A 14742-nucleotide genomic window follows, 5' to 3' on the forward strand; every position below is an offset into this window, starting at 1 on the left:
AGGGTAAATGCACCACCAGGAGTTTTCCTAGCAGACATTTCTCACCTACAGGTGAAGAAATTCACATTTCCACGAGCTGCACTCTGTATGAAAACCTTGATTATTTTACTACGATTATGTGAGCAGGGTGGGCTAGTCTCATTTTGCAGGCTGGTGTAGACTACTGTGAGAGAATCAGAGATGGCATAATAACTTAGTATCTGTATCCATGCTTCCTATACTTTCTACAACCTATTCTTCCAGTGAGAAATATAAGTTTCCAGGACACGGCAAATTTCGGACTCAGATTTTCAATCTGCATCATGTGTAATGCCTTGTGCAACCTGTTATTTGGGTAGTATTGTGTTAGCCCAACAACCAAGAAGCACATGCATACTTCCGTCATGCCCAAAAGTCATGAAGGGTTAACGAGGAGCGTACATTTGGTGAGCTGGGTGGAGGAGCCTTCCACTGAGCATCACCGTGTGCTGCCACTGCCAGAGACCTGGGGCAGCTTGGCATAGCAGGACACAGACGGGGAGTTGTTCTGCAGCTGGAACTGGCACTGTGTGTTTGTACAGACCCCTTTGGGCTTCTTAACCTTGGAGTAGCGTTACTCTGCGAAAGCCCATCTGCCAGAAATCCCTCCCCGAACAATGACTGGACCCCGGTCACCTTCATGCATCCAGCAGCATCTGCCTGGGGGCTCATTTCCTCTGGGCTCCTGAGAGCTCCGTGCTGGTCCAGCACCAGCTTTTATTTTATTTATTTAAAAACTGCCAAAATAAAACTACCCTGGAGGCCCAACAATAAAAGGGCTTCCCTGCCAGACCTGTGTTCTGCCAGCATGCAGCTACAGCTGTGTTGTGCAGGGTGGTGCACGACGTGACAGCAAGTAGGATGGTCTGAGGACGGGACTCGGCAGGTGGGGTGAGGCCTGCTGAGGTACCCCGGAGGGACTGTCCCCCTGTACTCAGCACTGGTGAGGCCCCACCTCAAAAACTGTTCAGTTTTGGGCTCCTCACTGCAAGAAAGACATGGAGGTGCTGGAGAGAGTGCAGAGAAGGGCGATGAAGCTGGTGAGGGGCCTGGAGCACAAGTCTGATGAGGAGCAGCTGAGGGAACTGGGGCTGTTCAGCCTGGAGAAAAGGAGGCTGAGGGGAGACCTTCTTGCTGTCTACAACTGCCTGAAAGGAGGTTGGAGCATGGAGGGGGTTGGTCTCTTCTCCCAGGTAACAAGTGATAGGACAAGAGGAAATGGCCTCAAGTTGCACCAGGGGAGGTTTGGATTGGATATTAGGAAAAAATTCTTCATGGAAAGGGTTGTCAGGCATTGGAACAGGCTGCCCAGGGAAGTGGTGGAGTCACCATCCCTGGAGGTGTTTAAAAATGTGTAGATGAGGTTCTTAGGGATGTGGTTTAGTGCCAGAGTTAGGTTAATGGTTGGACTCCATGATCTTGAGGGTCTCTTCCAACCAAAATGATTCTATGATTCTATGACTGCCTTAGGCAGAGAAGATGAAACATGGCAGGTGTGGATCCTGGAGCAAACGTCCTTCTCTTACATGCCCAGGTCTCCTCAGTGGCCCTGCCAGGGGGTTTGCTCCAAACCAGGGCGGGCTCATGTGAGTTCAGTGGAGATGACCAAGGTTCCAGAAACAAACCAGCAATAGAATCAAACTGGCATCTACTTGTTCATGCAAATGCAAGAAACCACATATGAGATCAGCATCAGCAGAGAATGCTGGTGTGCTGCCTACCAACAGGTACCAGAGCACAACTTACAGAAACTTATGGGCAGCGCAGATCTAAGTATGATCAGTCTCAGGTAATTATTAATTACAATAATCATTACTATACAGATTGGCTAGAATCTCTTTCTTGAGTTGCCAAGCTGCAGGCAAACCTTGCCCTGGCTAATTAAAATAAGCTGTGGGAGCTGTAAGATGACAGACAGCCTTTGTCTAACAGCAAATGGGCAGCAGAGCAACACAGCACCACCACGCTCCACCTTTGCACATTGATTGAGTTTATCGAAATCACCATATGCTAGCATAAAGACAAATCCTTTTATACATGGATGGGAAAAGAAATATCTTCTCTGGCAATTTCCTTTCTTCTGTCTTCCTAATTCTGTGATATTTTGGTCACTCACATTCTTGAAGTAAATCTGAATCTAGAAGTGTTTTGCAGCAAAATTCATGCTAGCTTCTACCCTGTTTCCCCAAAAATAAGACAGGGTCTTATATTAATTTTTGCTCCAAAACTTATTACTTTTTTACATGTATAGCTGCCTGGACACTATTTAAATTGACTTTTTAAATGAACTGTAACTAGGGCTTATTTTGAGGGTAGGGCTTATATTTCAAGCACCCTCAAATCAATCAATGAGCAGGGTGAAGAACAGGCTTTTTAACAGCCAGCCTGAAATGTTACAGAATTAAACTCCACCTATTAGCACAACTCTAATTGTCACCAAGAACACAATTTGCATGCCAAAAAGATGTGTGGAATTGATGACTTCCTCAATCATTTTCTCACTTTGGTTTTCATTACTATGTGGCATCGTTCAGCATTTAGAGTCAAACGAAACTCAAAAAAACCTCTGAAATAAACATAGATGGCAAAGAAAGGTCAGCGCACATGGCCTTCCATTCCCAAACTGCAACAAAATGCAAGGAAAATGTTTGCTGATGGGTTAGGATGGACTGTGAACCCAGTGACACTCCAGGGAGAGACCACAAACAGTTATAACACAGAGAAAAAAAAAAACAAACCAACAACCTGTTTTCTGCAAGTTGGTTGGGCTTTAGGAACTGCTATCACAACATGTACCCAATATCCAGAGGTTGTACATCATGTGGCACAACGCAGGATTACCACAATGGAGCCCTATTCATGCTCAAGGTCTTTCAAATTCTGTAAGTTTGCAGTATTTCTGAAAATTATCCAATCTTCCATTCTTCTGGGCCTTTCAAAGTACTTCACTTAAAAGCTGTAAACTGATTTCAAACTTTCGTGCCTTCAAAGAAGAAGGAAAACAAAGTAATAGAAAAATATACCATGAAAATATGCTCGTGACTCCCGTGTTTGGCAAAAAGTGTCCTTAGAAGGAGCAGCTAAATATGGATAAGCCTATACTTTGTACATCTGAGAAATAAAGTTTGTTTATTTTTCCAAGGAAAAGCAATAGTTGAATTTCAGAATATTTTGACATAGTATCAAGCTGTGGTGTCAGAATTTTGGACCTCACTGGCTTTTGCTCTGAGTTTCATTAAATTGTAAATTCAAGGGAACAAACGCCTACGTTGTTATAAAGCTGCAGTTATACAGATATATAACTTACCATTGTCAAAACAAAAATCCAGACAGAGTCTTGTTAACAGCATCTGCATGTATATAGCATCGTTTAATCTGATCAGTTTTGTCTCAAGAGCTGCCAGCTTTACAAGCAATAAATCTTTATGATCAAATGAAAACTATAAAACAAAGTAGACATACACAAGAATGTGCATAAAAACAATCTTACTAATTATGATATCAATAGAAGACTGGAAAGCAAAGCTATTTTTAAAAATCTGTATTATAATTATGGTAAGTATGATTAACTTAGTAATAACTATAACTTTGTATAAACACCAGTAATCACATTTACCCAGAAACTTTGTCAGAAAAACACAAAACAGAACTTGGCAAGAGAACAGAAGGTAAGCACTCATCAATTGTTTACCTATGAGGAGGAGGATGTAAGTGGTAGGAAAGACACTTAAGTGTTATTAGGTGGAGGATGTTGGACTGGTTACATTCTGGAAAACGAAAGAAACACTCTCTTTTATCATTTCAAGGAAAGGATCAGCTAGAGTGTGATGTTCCCCAGAGAAATGTTTCCATTGCATCAACTGTGACATGGAGAGTGGTTTCTTCGAATTAGGCTTCCCATGGTTTTGGCCAAGCTGGCAACTTCTAGATATAGAAGGCTTATCTGAGGAAGAACCTGGGAAAAAAAAATGCAGTAAACTAATCAGAGAAAACTAGGACAGAAAATCTAAGCCTGAATCAATAAACCAGTCAGTGATAACAAGAGAGAAAATAGAACAGCATATATAATCCTTCTATGTCTTTGAAACCCAAACATATGTATGAGGGGAATATAACATAATAAATACATGTAAGAGGGGAAAGGCTGTGTCTTGCTCATTGATTGAGTTTATCAAAATCACCACATGCTAGCATAAAGACAAATCCTTTTATACATGGATGGGAAAAGAAATATCTTCTCTGGCAATTTCCTTTCTTCTGTCTTCCTAATTCTGTGACATTTTGGTCGCGCCCATTCTTTAAGCAAATCTGAATCTAGAAGTATGTTGCAGCAAAATTCATGCTAGCTTCTATTTCCTCCCAGAGGAGTCATTCCAAACAGCTAAGAATAGTTTGAACAGCTATTATATTTCACTGACTCAGCACAATAGAGCTGTGCATTCTGTACATCCAGATTATGCCAACTGGTTCAATATACAAAATATATTGTGTATAAAGTATACTGTATATCACAGTAAGGAGAAGACAATTGCCTGTTAAGCACAAAGGCAGGAATTCACTTTCGACAAAGGATCCTAAAGCCCCAAACAGTACCAGGTCATGGCAGGGGATGTCACACATTGCTGGCTTCATGATTCATCTGATGCATGTGATAAATGAAATCATTTTGGATGGAAAAAAATCGCATCACTGTTGTTATTGGTTACAAACCTCTCATCAAATATATTCATAGCAGTGTTTATTACGTGCTCCTTAGGAAAGACCAGTGATATGAGCAGCATGATGACTGAGAGTATTCTTGAGTTTTTTAAAGTTTTCGAGAGCCCAGAAAGACTCATATATGCAAGACTTGCCCTTTGACTGACGTATGATGCACATTTACACTACACTTCAAACATATTCTTTTACCAGCCAGAAGAAAATTTAGAATCAATGCACTTCTCAAGTCACAGAGTCATAGAATACCACAATACCAGCTTGGAAGGGACCTCAAGGATGAACTGGTTCAATTCTTGGCAAAAGCACAGCCTAGACAAGATGGTCCAGCACCCTGTCCAGCTGAATCTTAAAAGTGTCCAATGCTGGGGAATCCACCACTTCCCTGAGGAGATTATTCCAACGGCTGATTGTTCTCATTGTGAAAACTTGTCCTCTTGTGTCCAATCGGAATCTCCCCAGGAACGACTTGTACCCATTGCCTCTCGTCTTTTCCATGTGACTCCTTGTGAAAAGGGAGTCTTCATCTTTTTTGTAGCAGCCTCGCAAGAACATCAGTGGCCTCTCTTACCACCCTTGGGTGGATATTGTCAGGCCCATCTATCTGTAGGGGTCAAGCTGCTGTAACAGTTCACATACCAACTCTTCCTTCACTGACAGTGGGTCTGTGTTTGTTCCCAAGGCTTGGGGCCCTTACAGATTCTGCATTCATCACTCCATAAACTGCAGCATGATCAGGTAAAACAATAGATTTACATTTCGTAGCTGATCTGAAGCCAGTAGAATAGGAAGTAAGCCAGTTGTATGATCCATGCACAGTTAATTGCTTCCTTTCAAGACTGTGTTGTTTCCTAAAGGTGGCCCTAGTGTGAGTGGACAACAGGAGCTTGGTCAAGAATATTCACTCTCATTGGTATATCTAATGGAGATCACTATGAAAGGTTAATATATTGTGAAGCCTGTATTACATTGTTTGGCTCCTCTTTAGTCTACCTTTTGAATCATACTTGCCAAAAAAGGAGGAGACAAATCAGTGAAAGTTCTTGGCCTTTTCTGTGCACCAGTGTCTATCCCCAGTAACCTGGAATCTGGTTCCCCACCAAAGTCATTTGACAGCTTTCTGTTCTTAGGAAACGCAAAGAGGTCAACTGATGGTAGCTGCATTCTGGGGTGATCAAACTGAAGACCATGACTCACAACAATTTGACTAGGGAACTGATGAGCCAGTTTGCCCTCTGCTCTTCAGGAAATCAAATCTTCCCCTTGTTCTGTCATTCCCACTACTTAAGTCTAAGAATGACCTTCAAGTTTTTCCTTGATTTACTGCCAAAAAAGTTCTGTTCACTGGGATCAAGATATCATTACCCTCGAGGAAGTCCTGGTTGCATTCATTGCCCTGAGATCCAAGACGCTGTTGTTGTGGTTGAATTGATGGAACCAGTGGAGCACTGGGACAGGCTGCCCAGAGAGGCTGTGGAGTCTCCTTCTCTGGAGACATTCAAAACCCACCTGGACACTTTCCTGTGTGATCTGCTCTGGGTGAACCTGCTTTAGCAGGTGGGTTGGACTAAATGATCTCCAGAGGTCACTTCCAACCCCAACCATTCTGTGATTCTGTAATATGTGTTCGAATCATAAGATAATCACTCGAGAGTATTAAGACAACTGCAAAATGCTAAATAAAATTATATGTTTTAGTGTTCATCATAGTAATATTATAAAATTTCTCTGAATTTTTGCATCCCAGGAACTCTACCTGCTTCACTGCACACCAGTGAGAAAATGTGGCTAACATTTAACACTAAAGGTGCCTTTTCCACATAGATCCTGCAACAGTAACCTAAGTGCAGACATCACTTACTTAAGAACATCACTTAGCCATGTAAAAACAGGTGGTCTAATTTTTCAATCATTAAAGAAAGATACCAAGGCAATTAAATCAGTATGTGGAACAAAATTAAAGGACAAAGTCAAATTCTCACGGTTACAGAAGCACTGTGCTTTCACTAACCAAGCCCTCCGCATTTTGCATAGAATGGGATGAAAAAGGAATCCAACTCTAGCCTACTACCTGGAGACACGAAAAACATCAAGCAAAATAGTCTAATTGGGTCTGTTTAGCACATGCACTCTTGCAGCAATTTCTTTGGATCTTTTTATTGTGGTATCTGTGCCCATTTAGAAGATACCAGTATTGGTACCTCCTTATCACATCTGTAAATACTGCATATGGATATTTCATGCCCAGAGGAAAGAAACATACCAGGGCAATAGACACTCTTTCCTTTAAGAAACTAGATGAGCTATAAAATTAAAACGGATGAGATGTAAATGTAACTTAAAATAATTATTCTTTTTTAATCCTGCTCCTAACTTAAACCTATATACGTGTATGCAGCAAGGTATTAAAACAATTTTGGTAGGCCAAAAGAACATGAGAGACAGATTCCTTCAGAAAGGATAGATGTGACTTGTGTTTAAAACTGCCAGAGGATGTTCCGATATTTTTCAAATACCTATTTGAATCATCCTGCATGAGCTTTGGTTAATAACTGTGAACTGAAGGGCTATATCCAGAGATTTGGTGTATCGTTATCTAGATCTTCATCTGGTACTGGCTGGTATAGCTGTCCGCAAATAAACAGCTTCTGAACTAACCCCTACCAGCTACTCATCGCTGTCCTTGAATATTTACAAACAAAATACCATATAGTGTCATTTGGTTGTAACAAAACAGTAGTTGAGCTGGCCATAGCTAATTCAAGGAATGAAGAGGCATGATATATGAATTGGTTGTTACTGCAAGGAATGAATCTTTCCTCCTCTTCATCTCCTACGGATTAGAAAAATCGGCAATATCTGGAAGATCCCACAGTGAACATCATTACTTCGATTCTATTTTACTGAGCATCACGGTTTTCTCCAGCGACAGACCCTATACTCAGAATGGACGTACTACCTCAGCAATGGCCTGAGATACAAAAAAACTCACTTTGATGGTCTTTCTTTCCCATACAGTCACACTCCAACAAGTCATGAGTAACACAGCTGGAATCTTCATGAAGAGTAAAGAGATTTCTAAGCTCCTCTATGGAAAAATGGATGTGTTCAGATGTCTTGGAAAGGTCTACAACTGCCCCAGAAAGGTCCTGTTTGCTGATCTGTCTTTGATAAATCTTTTCTTCTATTGAGCCTGTATTGAAAAAAAAAAAGAAAAAAAAAGAAAAATACCTACACTGAGATAATTTTTGACCAGTATTGTCAAGAAGAAAAGTCAAATCTATTTCGTATGAACTGCTAACCTTTTTTTTGTTATTAAAGCAAAAGCAAAGCTAAATGAATCAAAGTGATGTTTCTGTTTTAACTGAATTCAGAACAAATTATATATAGTTTTAAAGAGCAAATTATTTCCAAGAACACTCCATCCCTTTCTTCTACTGCAAAATTTGAACAGCTGTCTCACTCTATGTTTGAGCATTCCCTCTGACCTGTGGTTAGCAGTCTGTAGATATGTACAGTGTGTTTCTGACCATCTCTCCACACTCTGGCCATTGCCTGAAGAAAAAAAAAATATTAAGAGCATTAACAACCTACTGTATAATAGTATTTCAGCTAAAACTTGCGGCCTCCACTGATCAAATTATAAGTTCTGCTAGTTCATTGAAAAGATGTTGTCCCAAGAAAGCATTTCTCAATAACAGTCCTTGACTGTTTTTATAATTTTCTGTTATTAACTGTAAATAATTTTGAAAACATAATTTACTTTCTGCCATTTATCCTCCCTTCTTTCTGTGTAGTATAGTAGGAAGCTAGGGGTTTCACCTCTCTCCTGCCAGAAATCCCCTCTTCATATCTGTTTTCCAAGCATTAGCAGCTATTTAATATTTAACAGAATAGAATCATAGAATCATTTCAGTTGGAAGAGACCCTCAGGATCATCGAGTCCAACCATAACCTAACTCTAGCACTAAACCATATCCCTAAATATTCGTCATGGTTCACCATCTCCAAGTGTTTTTCGCTACAATACAGCTTTAAAAACGACATTCCAATTTCTTTTAAAATTGTAAAATTAGTGTTTCACGCATCCTTTAATTCTTAAAGAAACAAAATGTAACTGAGTACTGTTACATGTTTTTTGTCAAAAACGTAAGGGTTACACGTACATATCAGGTAAAAGTACCCACAACGTGGCCTGTGGTCTTTGGCAACCTGTAGCCATTCTGCCTGACCCAGCAGACTGTTTCCAGCAGCAAGAGAAGTGACCACATGAGGGTACTAATTCACACTTCCAACAGAGGCAGGGCTAAGAATCAGAGTTGACTCCCAGTATGAAGCACACAGCACTACCCAACAATAGGAAGTTTCTTACTGCATTTCTAAAAAGATTTTTTAGAATTGTCATCATTAAGGACTATTTTAAGTGAACATTTATGCCAACTAAATAACCCCTGGAGTCCAACAGCGCCATTACAAGAATAGCACTAAACTGGCTTTGTTTTCTTTCTTTTGGCATCATTGCCACATGATTTTCTCATTCTCTTAATTCTGATCAGAACTTCTCCCTTTTTCTCAGGTACTGCAAATTGATAGCAACCCTTACTATGCAGTATCATAACCATAATTTTGTTTTCTTTTTAGAAACACAGCAACTTTCCAGTTAAAAAGAGGTCAGGAGACAAAGGAAATACAGGACTCACTCCTCCAAGGAAACCAGAACTTACTCTTCATTTTTTACTGCAAGGGGGCTTCTAATGATATCAATATATATAACACGACAGAAAAATGTTTCTTCATTTCTTCTCACAGTTTTCCTCCAGTAATATACTTGTCCAGATGCAATGTGATAATTGGGTAGGCAATAAGAGATGTAAAGCCAAAAATCAAGATGTCATTTGAAGCCCATCCCAACCCCCACGTACGTGCTTGTATCAGACCTGAATATCTGTAGCTGGATTCCAGTCGATATCATACAAGACCAAATGAGATGCTCCGACCAGATTGAGTCCTACTCCACCGGCCTTTGAACTCAGCAAAAAGATAAAAGCTGGACTGAATTTACTATTAAAATTATCAACAATCTGTTGCCGTTGGGAAACAGGAGTGTTTCCATCAAGTCTAGTATAAGAGTATCCGTAACGTTTGCATGTCTCTTGTAATACGTTTAATGTCTGAGTGTAATTGGATACCAGCACGACTCTGTCAAAGAGCAAAACAAAGTTACCTTATCATCTTAGACCTTGTTAAAGTCCAATAACAAATTACTGAAGACATTGAAGAAAATAAAATTACAAGTCAAGCAAAAATTACATATCAACCTGAGGTCACTCATATTTCCTAAGAAATAGAACATTTCCAATTAATTTGAAGCACATACTAGATTTGGATACATTATACCTATTGTCAAACATTCAAATGTTAAATAATGAATGTTTTCCTTTGCAACAGAATTTGGCTTAAAGCAGAGACTGCAAGGATTCAGAACCAGCCACAGAGATCCGGGTTTTTTAAAATATAAATATATATATCTATTTATACAAAATAGCTGTTGTTAAGGCAGCATTGGTACAGGGTGAGGGTGTTGTAGCAGCTAATAAATAATACGTATATATGACTCTACTTACTGAAAAAGATACTGTGAACTGCTATAGACAACCTCGGAAAATTCTAATAAACAAAATCATGACAGTCAAATACGAAAGCAATTACTTCTATGATTCTATGATTCTATGACTCTCTCCTACATTTTATGATTGAAAAAACTGGGATGAAGGATGCTGAAATATATCACAAAAAATACGGTCTGGACTTTTGTCATTGTTATTTTTTTAAAGCAAAATCAGTCTTCTGATCTATCACACTAATGACCCATGTCAGTGTTTTTTCTCTAAAATTTTGACTAAATAAGTTTCAGAGTTGTGCAAATCCAGAATTTCTGTCCTCCCAGATAAGAAGAATGATTTTACTGAAAGGACAAAGAAAGATATTTTGAATTTAAGTCATAAATAAAATAATAACCACAGTTAGGGGATTTTCTGCTAGATCTTGTTTGGAGGTCTGTTATAATCTAAACTAAATGTACAAAATTCCAACAAAGCTGCTCTGTTTTTTAGAATAATTTTTGATCTAAGACAAATACTGAAGAACTAGATAAATAATTTCAGGGAAAATCTGGCAAGCTAATATTTTTTAATGGTTTTAAAGTATTTTTATTATTACAGTTGACTCTACAATCAAACTACATCCAAGACTTGTTTGTAAAGACTTTGCAAGACTGAATTTTTTCAATCAACCCCAAACTCATACCTTTGTTTTTACTCAAAATAAGAATATAAGCTTCACAACAGGACTGGAATTGAGTCTGTATATAGCAAAAACTATTTAGTACTAATGTGAGCAGAGAAACAAAAGAAGAAGAAACATGATCAGCACTGAATTAAAGTAACAGATTTTGAAAGATGTAAAATAATGCCTCAACACCAGCTGTAGCTCAGTAGCTCCTATAGCACTGATACAGGCAAAGGTGCTTTTTCCTGATCCCTCTGCTTCTTTTGACCTACAAGAAATAAAGCCAGTACATTTCTATATTTTGCTGTCACTGGTTTCAATGGATGTTAGGCATATAAATTCCAAAGATAGGCTCAGCTTTCTGATTTGTAAAGAGAGCATCAGGAAAAAACGAACTCCATTACTTCAGTGTGAAGAGATCTGCTGTTACTTCCTGCTACTGAATTACAGCATGTCCTATTTAAGCATCAATTTAAATAAAAGTGAAAAGCTAAATACTTTTGGAATAGCTGAGCTTTTAAGGCATGAGTACATTAAAAAGTTATCATGGGATACAAGGTCATGTGAGATTTCTATGAGTCAGCAATTCCATAGTAACGAACCACATGCATCCTATGACCCCATGATAAACACAGGTTTCCCTACATATCAGTGGCTTTTACCATGGGGGAAATGAGCAGTTGCTGTGCAGGTTCACCTGTTGCATCTGGTTGCCCTGAGCAGAAAAGGCAGCAAGCACTAAACACTTAAACGTGATTAAAGAGGAAATAATTTATAATCTGGTAATTAAAAACACTTTAGTGCAATTTAAAATATTTAATATATTAATACAGCTTCTCAAGGAGATACAAAGCATTAGAAAGTATTTACAAGTAAAGATAGAATGTCATAGTATAGGGGTTGTAGCAAATTTAGTTGCTGGAACTCAGTATGAAAAATACAAGGATTTTTATCTGGAAAAAACATGAAGAGCAACTTTGAAATTATGTCACCTACAAATCCTAGTTTAGTAATTGAACAAGGAAGGGCCTGGAGTACAATGTATAAACATGCTTGGTACCTCTGCAAACAGCTGCAACACCTTATTTTGAATATTACATCCCTGTGCATTAGAAAAGCAAAACAATATCCCATTATCTCCCTTTTACCTCTCTTTTGCACTTGCCTTTCAGAAGGGTTGAGCTCATGGATCGCTGCTAACAACTTCACCAGCACCTGCAATTTTCCTGAATCCGTTTCAGAGAAAGTATCCGAAGTATAATCTTGGGGAAAGACATCTATCAGACCTTCGTAGAGACTGGACTCATCATGTTCATCAGACATAGGGTCACAGCTTTTTTCCTGTTGAAAATAAAAGGCTACAAGCTCCATATCGCCTCTAATATGTTTCAGGTTTTTTTTAAAGTTTTCTATATTTTTCTTACAAAGACAAAAGGAAGCATCAAAAGCTGCCACGGAGTAGCGTATCATGTGAGCATGACAACCTCCTACTACTGGATTGAAGGCACAGTTTAAAAATACTGATAGCAGTTATTTTGGTTTACAACCTCTAATCTAAGACGTTGTTTGCAGCTGAGCAGAAAGCTGAAATACTTAAAACTGAAAAATGTGTTTTATTTCTACTTCTCTACATAAACAACCACACAGATGTACATCCACAACAAAGCCATATCTAAAACTTGGGGGAAAAAATAATACCCTGTTTATTCTTTCTCAGCTCCATAATACCTTATTATGGAACTTCCCAGTCATTGACTTTTTTTAGGAAGATTCTGTCATTAAGATTCAGTTATGCAAGTGGAAATGAAGAAAAGCTAGCAAGTAAAAACAACAAAATAAAAGAAATACAGGTATTATTTTGCTGTAGTTCGGAAAAAAAATGTTTCACAGGGAGGAAAAAGCCAAACTACTCAAATGCCAAAACAACAACAGTAATAAATGACTGGCACATATAGTCCTTTCCATCCCTATAGCTTCTAAAGCATTACATTTTCACGTACAAACAATTTCTAATGCTCATAGTTTGAAGTAAAGGCAGTGTTGAAAGTTACAGGGAGGTCTGTGCTGTGGACACTCCCACAAGTCACAAAGAACATCTTTTAAGATTCACATTTCCGCTCACCTTACTTGGAATTTTATTGGCCACAGAAGTTAGTATTACCAAATTCTAACTATCACATTATTTACCTATAGGAATGAGAACACTTCTATAGAAATAACAAGATGTACATTGTGATAGGATCCCAGAAGAAGGGGACATGAAGACGCCTGGTACCATGGGCATCTTGAACCTGAAGCTCCCAGTGTCACTGAGCTCGAGAGAGTGACATGATCATGTGGACAGGGAGGTTTCAGAGGAATCAGCAAACAGAGTACACAGAATAATCTCTAGCTAACAGTCTTCTTTGTAAAATTCACATTTATATGAATTTTTACAAATATGCAGGGAAAAGATTAAGATGGAAAATACATGAAGAACAAGAAAATACCATAAGGCAACAGGAAACTCGTGAGATACCTTCCCTGAGTACATTCAGATTTCCTAACATTCATGTTTTTGAAAGCAGATCAAAAGCAAGGTGTATTTGAGAAGAGAGTATGGAAATGACCTTAAGTAACAGGCACGTTGACCATAACAAAGTTTTAGTGACCTTTGTCTGCTGAAATGGCTAATTGCAGGCACCCACTCCCAGGCAAATAGATACCTTTATAGCTTTAAACAGAAGACATGGATGATTGCAAAGTTTCTTCAAAGCTCCTATACATATTAGGTGAGGGCTGTTTTCCAGTCTGCCTTGTAGGCAGGACCTAATAACTTGAGAACTAAGCAGTTTTCGATACAATTCAAGTTGCAGCGCTGTTGGTCGGCAGAAGATTATGCTCTCCTTTTTGGGGGGCAGAAATTTGTTTATAACCTCCTGTGTTCTCCTAAGAACAAAGAGTCCAGTGAGACGCGTGAGTTCTGCTGCTCTTTTTTCTCCTAATTCCTTTTCCTCCTAAAAGAACAATGCACAAAATTAATGACAGTCTTGCATTTCATCACAATAATTTTCTGTATGATTTTAATTAGGGTAGTCAAAGAATATTTTAAATCTGTGATACTACTTTCTAACATGGGACTATAATGATCAATTCTTCTCTGAATAATACTACTGCGTCATCTTAGTTCTAGGTCTGGTTTCTAAAGTCTTATGCAAAGAAAGATAACGTCCCAGAAGACACCCAAGGTTCGGATTATATTTTAGAATTTCTTGACTGATGCAAATTTTGCAGTACCGTGGAGAAACAAAGAATGAATAAAGCATCATCATATGGTAATTTGCATGGCATTCTTGGGAATGCAAGGTGATGGAAGAACAATTTTTCCCTGATAATTAATAGGCAGCTGAAATGCTGTGATCTCAATGTGCATGTATTCCTCCAGCTCCCTTTGGAGAACAAGAGATTTTGCTTCAAGTAGGAAGGTGAAACGCTTTTGCTGCTATTAGTCTTGAACTTTATTTTATTCCATAGAAAGTAAATTTCACAGCGCTGTCTATGAATTTTCTTTTATAACTGCATTTTTTAAATAATATACCTCTGTCGCTGAAGGTTCTCTAGACCTGACAATTGGTTCCTCATATATCTTTCTATATGTGGATAAAGAACCAAGTATTCCTGGATTCACAAACTCTATTAATGCATAAAATTCTTGCAAGTCATTTTGGATTGGGGTACCTG

The 14742-nt window shown here is 38.6% G+C and overlaps 1 protein-coding gene across 1 annotated transcript in view; it reads right to left on the reverse strand.

Moving 5' to 3' along the window:
* Positions 1-3675: 3675 nt before the first annotated feature.
* The window catches only part of RAD54B (RAD54 homolog B), a 63253-nt gene continuing 52186 nt past the window's right edge, over positions 3676-14742 (reverse strand). Inside the window, exons 9-15 of the mRNA XM_065628644.1 lie at positions 14600-14739; positions 13728-14018; positions 12188-12363; positions 9672-9933; positions 8223-8289; positions 7727-7927; positions 3676-3973 (exon numbers count right to left, since the gene is read on the reverse strand). Coding sequence (XP_065484716.1) covers positions 3756-3973; positions 7727-7927; positions 8223-8289; positions 9672-9933; positions 12188-12363; positions 13728-14018; positions 14600-14739 — 1355 coding nt within the window. The 3' untranslated portion in view covers positions 3676-3755. The remainder of the gene's footprint in view (positions 3974-7726; positions 7928-8222; positions 8290-9671; positions 9934-12187; positions 12364-13727; positions 14019-14599; positions 14740-14742) is intronic.

The sequence above is a fragment of the Caloenas nicobarica genome, chromosome 2, assembly GCF_036013445.1.
Source record: "Caloenas nicobarica isolate bCalNic1 chromosome 2, bCalNic1.hap1, whole genome shotgun sequence".
Classification (NCBI taxonomy): Eukaryota; Metazoa; Chordata; class Aves; order Columbiformes; family Columbidae; genus Caloenas; species Caloenas nicobarica.